General features: G+C 40.6%; 1 protein-coding gene across 5 annotated transcripts in view; it reads right to left on the bottom strand.

Annotated features, from left to right (window-relative positions):
- The window catches only part of ARHGEF3 (Rho guanine nucleotide exchange factor 3), a 311,112-nt gene that overhangs the window by 2,788 nt on the left and 296,110 nt on the right, over window positions 1-12,214 (bottom strand). For all 5 annotated transcript variants that reach the window (XM_069560635.1, XM_069560636.1, XM_069560637.1 and 2 more), the window contains 3 exons: window positions 10,712-10,969; window positions 5,071-5,241; window positions 1,653-1,839 (listed from right to left, as the gene is read on the bottom strand). In XM_069560635.1, coding sequence (XP_069416736.1) covers window positions 1,653-1,839; window positions 5,071-5,241; window positions 10,712-10,969 — 616 coding nt within the window. The remainder of the gene's footprint in view (window positions 1-1,652; window positions 1,840-5,070; window positions 5,242-10,711; window positions 10,970-12,214) is intronic.

Below are 12,214 nucleotides of genomic sequence, written 5' to 3'. Positions count from 1 at the left end.
TGTAGTACACAGGCCTCTCTAGTTGTTACATGTGGGCTTTAGGGTGCATGGGCTCAGTAGCTGAAGCACGCGTGGGCTTAGCTGCAATATGTGGGATCTCAGTTCCCGGACCAGGGATCGAATCCGTGCCCCCTGCACTGGGAACTCGGAACCTTACCCACTGGACCATCAGGGAAGTCCCAAGATACAGACAGAACTCTTAAAAGTCTGGATTCATTTTAAAATGAAATGACATTCTAATAACTGCCAACAGGAGTGATATGCATTTGTTTCTTTAAAATTTTTATTTATTTATATATATTTCTGTCCATGCCATGCCATGTGGCTTGTGGGATCTTAGTTCTCCAAACAGGGGTTGAACCCAGGCCCTCGGAAGTGAAAGCATGTAGTCCTAACCATTGGACTGCGAGGGAAATCCTGGAGCTATGTGCATTTAAAAAATGATAGTGCGCAATATGGAAGACATTTGATTTAATTTAATAACAACATTAACTGGCATTTCATGGGCCCCACGAGTCACATGTATGTGGTTCATGGACGTGTCTGAGCTCAGTCAGTCCAGTCCCCCTGTAAGATCCTTGAGGTCAACAGACTGGCTTCAGATAAATTCAAGCTCCACTCTTTTCTGTGAGGCAAATGCCTTGACTCCTCTACATTTCAGTTTATTTGTAAAATGGGGAAAACAAAGAGATTCAACCTTAGATGGTTATTATGAGGGATAAACATAATAACATATGTAAATGCTCCTACATTGCTATTGGAGAAATGTAAGTAGTACTACTGCTACCAGTACTACCACTAGGGCAGAGGGGCTGGTGTGGAGGTAAGAGGCAGCGTATATTAACTACTTAGACAACATGACACCAATATTAACCCAACAGGCTCAAATGTTACTTGCTCAAAGACGACTTCCCTGATCATTTCACCTTAAACAGATCTCCTATTGCTATTCTCTGTCTCCTTAATGGGTTTTAGTCTTTTTTTAAAAAAAAAAAACGCACCCAGAATATTTAGTTATTTCTCATCTATTTTCTCCATCACAAGGTAAATTCCACAGGGCTCCCCAAAAATTGACCTTTGTGGTAGACCAATGTATACCAGTGCCTGGCACAGTGTTTGACACATAGAAGACCCTAGATAGACACTGCTATCTAAGCTTCTCTTGGTTAATTCCTTTGTTTACTAAATCTCAAGTCAGAGAAGCCCATTCAAGTAATTACAGATAAACCCTCAGCCCAGTTGACCATAGTTGTGCCTCTTTAGACACAAGTCAGCTATGTGAACTCCGACTGTTAAGTGGCTGCAGTCACATAGGGACAGTCTGGTCTTAAGAAGGCTTTTATCCAGTGGAAGCAGTCAGAGAAAGGGAGCATAGGGGGCACCGGTCATGCTGGACAGAGGTCAACTCACAGTGTTTCATTTAATCCTTAGAACAATCATATGAAGCAGGCATGCATGCATCCCCACTTTGCAGATGGGAAACTAAGGCTCCTAGAGGTTGAGTAAGGTTCCACAACCTCTAAGTGATGAAACACAACTGAGATGCAATTTGACTCCAAGGCCATGGCTTGTCTCTTTCACCAGCCGGCCATTCCCTGCAAACCACCACTACCAAAGACATTCCACAGGTCAAGAGGGACAGCCATCCGTACTTCTCTCATTGTTGCTGAACGCCCCGCGCAGGGAGCCGCCCAGCCTCACTTCCCCATCCTGCAAGTCTTCCAGCAGGAGGTCCTTCATGGGGATAGGCTGCCGGTACAGCTGGTAGCAGAGCTGCTCATTGTGGGTAACGGCGCGGGTGATAACAAGCACTTCTTGGAAGAGGAAGACATGTAGTTTCTGGAAGAAAAGAATACACAGGATTCCCTTAAGCAATAATCTAAGGAGTTGATAAGTAGACCTCTGGGGATAACAGGTCTCTGGGTACCAGTTTCAAACTGACCTATGAACTTCTCAGCTCAAATCTACCTCCAGGAGAACACCAGTTGGGGGTTGGAGGCATTTCCAGATGCATCCATTGCCTGTCCTGTAAGGGCACCTCCCTAGGGCCCCAGTGAAGAAGGCCTTTCTGCCTACAGATACCTGCTTTCAGGTCTGCCAGCTCCAGGGGTGTTCACAAGTCACAACACATGCAGGCACACATGGTTTCTAGCACTTTTATTACAGGAATATTAAAAAAGAAATAGAAACCCCATAGAACAAAGGGTGTAATGGAGGAAAAAAAAAAAATCAGTCCTTTCCTGGCTTTAGTTTATTATATCCAGTACAATTCTAAGAGATCAAAATGAGCAACAGTCCATAAAGGATGAGACTGGTATATCTGAGCCTAATATTAATCTTTGCTTCTCAAACCCGTAAAACACTCATTCATTCCACCACAGAGCTGATTATCAGCTTCACCCAGGTACCCTGGCTCGGAACACTGCCCATTCCTGAGGAAACCAGAGTATGCAGCTGTAGCCATGAAGAGAGACGATCAAAGCAGTTGTCCTTCTTGGTAAAGTTCATAAGAACCTCAGTTCTCCGAAGAGGTTGTGCTTAAAGGACTGATGACTGATGTGTGTGTTGTGGGCAAAAAAAGAATCTCGAAAATAAAGGCTTGTCTCAAAACCACATTACAAAAGCAATTTTTCTCAGTGGAGCTGGGGTAAATTGGCTCCATTCAACTCCAAGCGCCAGACTCTTCCCACAGCTTGGAAATGTTTAGGAGTTGAAGTGAGACGATCCATGATTCTGCAGCTAGGTTCTGGTTTTCCAGCAGTAATATTTGGGAATGTCAGCCTAGGAGTTTCAAGGAGGAGACCAGAAGAATAGGGCTGAAAATTCACATTAGAATCCTGACTTGGGCTCAGGGAAGCACTTTCAGTGTTATCAGATAATTTTACATTTGGAAGAAAAGATACTTGTAGGCCATCTACCCCCACCCTGCCACAGACTGATGGATGGACAGACACACACACACACATACATCAAAAACTGCAGAAACGGAAGCTCAACTAAATGTTGGCTTGTGGAAACAAAGGATGGTGGTTCTGTATTGGTGTGTATTTGGGGTAGGGGGAGGTCTGAAGACCGCAAAACAGAGAAAAGCACAAAATAACCAAGTAAGGGCTTTTTTCTCTGGTGGTGGAGGGGAATGGTGAAGGGAATGATAATGGGGATTGGTGACGGGAGGTGTGAGTCACTGTTTCATATACTAAAAATAATCAGAGATTTTTACACTGCTTCTACTTCAAATCTCTCTTCTAGCCAAGGCAGGAGGTTTGAACACTGATTATCTGGGCAACTTTAAAAAAATATTCCTTGTTTATGAATGTTCACTGAGAGTTCCTCTTCCTAGTTGCAGCTCCTTCCTGCCCTCAAACTATTGAGACTTTTTCCCCCTGACTCATGACTTTATTCATGACTTTTTTACCTCCATGGGGAAAAAGCAAAGAAGCAAACAAAAAAAGAAAAACAAGTGCCCCCCTTCAATTAAAATCTTTGTTTTCAAAAATCAATCTGCCTGAAACGTGAACTAGGTAGGGGTCATCTTTAATGACCTAGGCACAGCTGACCAGAGTCTCAGCCCTTGATTAATGGACAGAAGGAAGACAGGCCCCCGTTCCATACAGTGATGCTTCTTTCTATTCGTCACAGGGCTTCTGAGGAACAATGTTCAAGGAGTTGGAGTATCAGCCATTAGAAGTCTACCAGTGCTTTCCCAAAATCAGTGCAAAGCAGAACGCAGTTGCCTGGTAATCAGTTACTCCCAGTCAAACAGAAACATCTCTTCAAGCAGTGGCCTGTGACAGGTCTCACAACCTTTGTTGCAACATCAGCTGGTTAGATCTACAGCAGCACTGATAATGGACACTCTGACACGTCCTCAGTGATTTCAAATACCATTTCCAAGCCTGCTCATAAATGTCACTTTATAGCCCAGGTCAAAAAGGCAGCCTCTGAATCATCAAAGCTTTATTAGGAGCTTTTCCATCAAGTTTTGGCTTTCATTCTAAGGGTTGGCTAGATACTAAAGATGAAACAAAAGAGAAGTGGAGACTGTCTCAATGGCTTTCTCAATGCTAAAATATGAACATACATTATATATAGTACAATTGATATATAAAACATGTTATATATAAATGTACAAAAATCATGGAAATACTGCATATTCGCATTATTTTCTATTGTTACATATTTTAAAAAAGCCTGGTGAGTTGACTCAATTTTGATCTCTCTATAATTCACGTCCATTTTTCCTTCATGTAAACATTTATTCATTCATTCACTCACATATCCACCTAAGACTACTCAGTGCCTTAGTATATGTCAGGTCCCCATGAAAGGGACTGACAAGGCACAATCTCCACCCTAAAAGAGCATGATAAAAGTGGGAAATGCTAACAGATAAATGGAGAATCACAGCCTACCATAGTAAGCCCTCCAGGGGAGATTTGTGCAAGTTGCTATGACAGGAGAGGATGAAAAATTTCAATATGTACAGAAGAATAAAAGCCAGGAAATGGAGTGTTTACAAGTCAGAGCTAGATGCAGAGCTGATGGTGGGTAGGTTGTTACTTAAAACAAAACACAAAAATAAAAAACTGGTCTCAAAATGTCAGTTTGTGGATAGGCACCAACTCGTAAGAAGAATTTCTCATAAAGCTAAATGAATTCAATTAAAAAACTATCTATTTTTCTGAGATCATATACTTTAAACATCCTGTTAAAATCATCTATTACTTGCTGATAGCAAAGTGGGAGGAGATAGTAATTGTTTTGTGTTTGTTTTTGAGGGTCAAAAACAACAACATGACCAAACAACATAAAAAGCTGGCAACTCTATGATGGTTTCCAAAATTTTTCTGAATATGTACTGGTGATGACATTTAAAATATATGTATAAATAATATATAAAATAAATTTAATAATATATGATCCTGTGATATAAAAGACACTTGAGAAAGTTTTTGTCTAAAGAACATGATTCTGCTTACGGAAGGCATTGTAATAGGAGGCTCAGTATCACATGGATGAAGGGGTCAGGGAGGCTCAGGATGAAATCACTGAAGGAGAGCAACTACTCACCACGCCCCGGTTGTTCTTCAGTTCACCATGACAACACAGCACCTTTGAGTTGTCAATTAGAGAGTCTTTCTGGCCTTCCTCCAAGTAAAGAAGTCGCTCTTTATAATAGCGGCATTCAGATTCTCCAGTCTTGGTATTGATTTCTGCCACAATTCCCTGAATGATGTTTATCTGTAAAAACAAAAAGGAAGTATGGGGAAAGTAATCAAACCATTCACATCAACAAGGCCCAGGGACTTAACCTTAGAAAGTCGCAAAGATACACTTGGATCTAATTCTGAGATTCCATTATCTAAGCTGCTGCTTTGGGAAAAGGGGGAAAAATGCTTTTAACATACTGTATCTATCTATCCATATACCATCTATATACATGTACATACGTATATATATATTCATTTGTACACACACACACATCTATATTTGTATTAAATATAAAATCAATGTTGATGTGGAATTTTGTCTGAGAGAAAGAAACGTGAAGTACTGCTTTCAATGTGCAGGACTTACAGCCACTAGGCTCTGTATCACGCATTTCTTAACATATGCTCAACATGGTAAAACAAAAAATATAGCCAAGGAGAGAAAACAAAGCAGAATATAACAGTTCAGAAAAGGGATGATCCTTGTGGATTTGAAACCCAGTTTCAAGGCCTCTCTACATGTATTTAACCTACAAACAACACATTCAAATTGGGTGTGAATAAATAGTTTGGGTATCATTTAGTGACAAAACGTAACTCATTTATGAAGGGCAGAGAACTAGGAATGGAAAGAAAGGACACTAGGAGTAAGAATGGAGACGATTTGTCTATATACACTCACGCCCATTCCTACAGCACACTCAAACAAGACAGGGGCAGAGCGATTTCAAAGCAATGGTGGATGCATTATGGTTAAATACAAAATGAAGCAAAACAAAACAAGTGAACAACACTGAGACATGTTCAGTGGGCATTTATCCCAATGTGGTGGTGTTTTAGCACATGAATGATAAATCTAAAAATTAGAAAATTCTAGAAAAAAGGAGCAATAAATTAGTTGAGGAAAAAACTCAAAGACACCAATCCAAGGCAAAGGAATGACTTTCTCAGCAGAGACTTCTGTCCCTTAGTAGTGAAAAGACCAACAGTCCCATCTTTCTTGCGGTGGGTTTAATAGAAAACAACAGATGAGAAATGTGAGTAAGGCCTCTTCTTGGTTGCATTGATTTAATGGAAAAACAGACCAGTCTTTGAAAAGCAAGGTTTCAAAAGAGGCCTTTACTCAGCTAAAAGCTACCAGCCTTTTTCAAGTGGCAGTGAATTCTAAGATTATTAAGTAATTATTTTTCACGTGCCTTATGACCAAAGAAACTGGATTAAAAACTTCTATACAATTATAGCTTTGGCACTTCCATGCAGTTCAACAGAAGAGCTAGCTTTGAACTGATGTCTGGTGACTGCATCCTAAGGACACAGGTATAATCTACACACTTTAGCTACTAACCGTTTCAAAGATCATTTATTTATTCTTTTCTGTTTTCCAAATCTGAGTGTAGTACTACTTGATAATTAAAAAATAAAACACATTATTTTTAAAAGTATAGGTTCTTTACTTCATATAAAGAATTTTTTTGGTCTTTGATGTCAACCTAATGTTAAGTACAAGTGCTATGAAATTAATCTGAGTTTCAGTAACAGAAAACAAGTAATAAATGGTACACTTTCGTACCCAAACTTTCTCCTTGTTTCTCTCCTCCTTGGTTTTCAAAGATGACTGATTATCTGTTTCTTTCAGAAACAAACAAAACAGAAATTTCACAAAATATATTGAAACTATGAGTCATCTTGCAAATTAATTCAATTAATGTTTGTTGAGCATCTGTTCAGTGTCTGACTAGGTGGTGGCATTCAAGGAAACGAGACAGGGTCCCTGCCCTCAAGAAGCTTAAAATACATGGGCAGTATCTGAACAACTGTTCTATGTCTACCTTATTTTTCTATTTTATTACATTTTTAATGTGAATTGAAACTCATACTTTTTCCTTTTTTTTTTAAGCCTGAGCATTAAGTGCTGTGGCTCATCTTATCAGACATTACTAGGTGTACCTGGGCAGCTGGAATTAATCAGTATTTGAGTCAATTTTCTGAATTTCCTGCAAGAATCCAGGAAACCAGAAGAGGATGTACTATAGGCATAAAGCGACGTTCATTTCCTAATTTAACTCAGGAACTGAACAGCTGGCATATCACATGAAGATTAATAAACTCAAAAGCCACAGTGCTTCCTTAGGCAGCTATGACTACTCTCAAATGCTGCTTCTTTCTTTGGTGTTTGAAAAAAAAAACAAAGAGAGACAAAAGAATGGAAACATTTGGTGTTATTCCATATTCTGTATCTGTATTTATTGTAGTGACTCTGGGCCTGCTTTCATTTATTGAAAATACTGCTTTTGTATTTATATTCAGTTGTATACATAACTAATATACCTGCATGCCATGTCTAATCTCTCTGTACTAGTTCTCAAGAGGAAGTTATTTTGCAGAATTGCAGCAAGGAATAAAGTTACACATAGGATATTGCCAATAACCAACAATCATGGTAATTGCGCATTTAAACTTATCGTTGCATTTCTTATTTGGGTTCAAGCTGAAGGGCAAGGGCTAGTAAAGTGACACGATGAAAGATATCCGTAACAGAATAAGGATTAAACCCCCACATGCTGGAATCGTCATGCTCCAAGTAGACTCTGAAAGCCCTGTCTGTCTGGCCCCTTGTGAGGTAATATCATCTACTCGTTGGCTCCTGACATGGACCAAGAATAGCAGGTTTCACTGTAGTTGCATCAAAAAAAAAAAAAAAAAAAAAAAGAGGACTGTTCTTTCCATTGATTCCAGTGGTGTTTTTTTTTTTTTTTTAGGGAATTGGAGCAGTGGCAGGCAGAGCGAAGAGATGGTTTACAGGATAATTTTCTGACTGAAACAATCCTTAGAATACAAAACAGTAAACAACCAGATCTGGAATATACAAGTATCCTAAGTCCTATTTTAAGATGTTCTCTTTTGGGGGAAATTTCTATCAACCTTTCAAAGCACTATTAAGCAATTCTAATACAGATGTGGTAGTTTACACACTATATTAAAAAGGAAGATCTTTCCTTAGATCTAATCATAAGACTGAATGCTTGGTGTAGAAGAAATTTATTTAGAGTTCCCTGATTTTTTCTTCTCAGAGGAGGAAAATTTATTCAGGGAACATATTAGTTAAGCTACAATGGTAGTGTGGATTTTATGGTTATCAAACATTCATGATGCATTCAAGAGTACAGGGCTAAACATTTCTGTTCATCCAGGATAATGCCACAAGGATTTTGTAAAGAAGACGAAAAAAAATTGCTGTGCCTATACAGTGTAAATGGACATTTAGAAGACTTGCTTTGCAGACATTTTCAAATGCAGGTATACCATGCTTCACACCTAACTTTGCATGAAGAACTTGGCAAATTTGCCTGAAGAATTTTATGCACTAAGGAAACTGGTGTATTGCAAACAATCGTATTCTTATCTATCTGTTTTTAAATTCAAACTTTAGCTTACTTTTCTTTTTCTTCTTGTTTTTAAACAAAGCATTATTCTTTCATGCTGCGTTTTAAAAAGAAGAAATCTTTATTGGAAAACCCAGAGTAGGCTTGTGTTCTTCACAAAGTAATTATTTAGACTAGTTCGAGTTCCCTGTTGTTCTCATTCCTACAGACCACACACTTGCTGGGATGAGATATGGAGAGGAGGCCACGGTATTGCTCTTCCGAGTAATAAAAACAGACATGAAGTGAGCTGGGCCTCATCTCGGGCCTGCGTTCCCCGTTGTGCTGGACTGGGAGCCTGGTCTGTATGCTGGGCCTGCCAGACACCTCAAACACCTTGTGAATCAGGAGAGTCTTTCCTATTCTTCTCTGTCCCTACACGGACAACTGGCCCAGCTCTGGATTGGTGAGGCCTTCCATAAAGCCTGGTAGCTAGACAGTTTTCTGTAGTTCCAGAAACAAGAGGGGCTTAAAAAAGTAGCCCGTCTTTCAGCTCTGTGGCAGAGGAGCATAAAGAAGTGGAGAAGTCATAAAAGTGGCAGTTCACACTGACAAGGTTTGGATATCAACTCCATTACCTGTTGGCCCAGACTTGGGCGAATTATTTAATGCCCCCATGCCTTATCTGGAAAAGGAGAACAGCCCTAACATGAACAGCTTTCTCACAGGTTAGTGTGAGGGTTAAATGAGATACATAACCCATTAGACGATCACGTAAACATGATTTACTAGGTATTCAATACATGTCAGCAGGTGTTATTGTTGTTGCTGTTACTATTTACTACTGTTGTTACTAATTACTATTGAGTTGGCCAAAACGTTCATTTGGGTTTTTGCCATACCATCGTACAGAAAACTCTTTGGCCACCCGACGTTATTAAGCCCCTCTCTGGGAAGAGATGGGCAGTTTGCTCCATCGACTCAAGGCTTTTGATTGATTTTCCAATCACCTCTGTTTATCAGCTTGTTACTGTCCCAGATCCAGTCAGGGAATGAACTATCAGAACTGGTCTCTGCATCCTCACTGCTAACTCCCTGAGCAGGTTTCCAAGACTGTGCATCTGGACCACTGCAACATCCTCCCAACTTGATTCCCTGTCCCTAGTCTCTGCTGTCCCCTGTGCTACAGATGCAATGTTACATGTCCAAGATCACACAGCTTGTCAGTGACAGCGCTGGAATTAGAACCTGAATCTAAGCTACTTAAGAAACAAAAGCACAAGAAAGGAAAAGGGTCTCAAATTGATATTTACAACTGCATACCCAATGTGAACCACCACCCTCAGTCCCTTCTCTTGCTGTTTCCTGACTATTATCAACCGCAGGCAAACTGGTCAATGGCACTGGCTGGCATGACGTCCCCTGTCATTTCTTTACACCTCTGCCCTGGCTGTTTGCTCCTCTGGCCTGTCATCTCCTCTACCCTGTCCTGCAGAGCACTGCAACCAGAACTGAGCTCTCTGAGCAGAATGTCACAGTTCACCACATCCCATGATATGGATCTGATTTTTCCTGGTCTTAAATTGCTGCTAGGGAAAAATCCATATTTCCCAAACCACCCAGCCCCATATCCAATACAGTCACTGGTGAGTAGATTTGACTAGGCTCTATGCATCAATCTGGGGCCAAGGACAGCTGGGTTTCAAATGGGTGCTGATTTCACAAATGGGCTTCGGTAAAAGGCAAAAGGCAACTTCCATTTGCTAACTAAACAAAGCTATTCAATTTAAAATCTCTAGAGAGATCTTACCCTAATAATCAGGAATTGCAACAAACAGATTATAGAGTCACCTATTCAGAATCAAGAAACTTTAGAATCAAAGGGACTTTAGAGTGCATTTCATGTAAATACTGCATTTCACAGATTAGGAATAGCACTGATTGACAAAATCAAAACATGGTCGAGTCATGTTGGAAATCAAGATATGTGTATGCTTTAGTCCCTAATAAACCACCACCCTCAGTCCAGCCCTGAATCCAAGATTCCTATGTCCTAGTACCCAGGGACCCTTCATTCACACATTTACCCAATCTTGCAACCACTGGGGAAAGACCAAGGGGAGAAAGAAAGAAACTCACAGCTTCTTCCAGGTGCTGCTGATCTGGATTATCATTTGGTGTGTGTCTCAAGATTTCTCGAAGAAGCAGAGGGTATTTCACCAGACGGCTTCGTGGAATATCCAGGAAATTCCAGAGATCTAGTTTTCGGCTAAAGGGGGATTCTAAACATCGCTGCAGGAAATCTTGGACTCGGTGATCTTGTTTTTTGTGGTCCAGCAGAGCTTTGGCAGCTACTTGATTGCTGCAGTAGCTGTCGTAGGAGCTGAGACAAGGCAGCTAAGAAAGGAACATGAAAGGAGGGGTGCAGCATTAAAATAAGTATGCTCTGAAGCTACACGCTGACATCACTCATTGGGACTGAACAAAGTCTAACTGGTCTCCAGGCCTGCCCAACATCTCTCTGTTTGCAAGGCTGGAGGAGACACACATGGAATCTTCAAAATGGCAGGCAATAGACAGACAGCTCTTTAGGCTCCGGCTTGCTTGCACAGTTATTTTCTTAGCGGCATGTTTGCTTTCTTGGTTATTAAGACCTCAATAATTTGTTTGCATTTCTGTCAATCTAAGCTAGATGCAAAAGAACTGGAATTACTGTATATGTGCACAATTCAGAATTTTCCTAAATGAGGATTACTGCATATGCATACAGAATTGTCTTAAACTTTCAAAAGTATCTGGTGAGAGGAAAGAATATTTCTTAATAAGGGTTCTTTTAAAATTATTGATAAGAAACTAATCTAGAAGAGTTGATGGCACAAAAAGAAAGGAGTCAGACCCCACAGCCCAGACTTTTGCATGGCAAAAGCCCAGAGCAAGCACCTCTACCTACATTAGTTTTAAAGTACTTGATTCCAAGGTAGACCAATTATAAAGAAATCCAAGAAGTTAAAAGTATAATTAGTAAAAAATTAGATGCAGAAAGCATTTACAAACGTCTTTTAAATTAGTTCTGACACGCCAGAATATACCTGATGGTTAATATCACAATTCCATGCAAATATTATTGTTGTTGTGTTTAGTCACTAAATCTTGGCTGATTCTTTTGCGATCCCGTGGACTGTAGTCTGCCAGGCTCCCCTGTCCGCGGGATGTTTCAGGCAAGAACACTGGAGGGCCAACCTTGCCATTTCCTTCTCCAGGGCTCTCCACCCCTCCCCTGACCTGGGGATTGAACCTGCATCACCTGAACTGGCAGGCAGGTGCTTTACCACTGAGCCACCAGGGAAGCCCTCTGCAAAGAATAAACTTTAAGACGCTGGAACACTTTTGAGTCCATCATCTTCCTTCCAGCCAAATACTAGTTTCCCTGACATATCCCATTAGTCACAAGGTGCAAACACAAGGTCAAAGACTCAGTGAAAGGGCTGCTCATCTCCCCTTTCCACTCCTCCCTATGATGGCACCCTCACGTACAAGCTGTCAGCTTCCAGAAGGTCATCAGAGGCAATAAAATGCAGCCAACGGTCCCGCAGTGTTTGCTTCCCTCCCTGGACTAGGAAGTCACATCCACCACAACGCCCG

This window comes from Ovis canadensis, chromosome 19 (assembly GCF_042477335.2).
Source record: "Ovis canadensis isolate MfBH-ARS-UI-01 breed Bighorn chromosome 19, ARS-UI_OviCan_v2, whole genome shotgun sequence".
Taxonomy (NCBI): Eukaryota; Metazoa; Chordata; class Mammalia; order Artiodactyla; family Bovidae; genus Ovis; species Ovis canadensis.
This window is presented reverse-complemented; position numbering and strand designations above follow the sequence as displayed.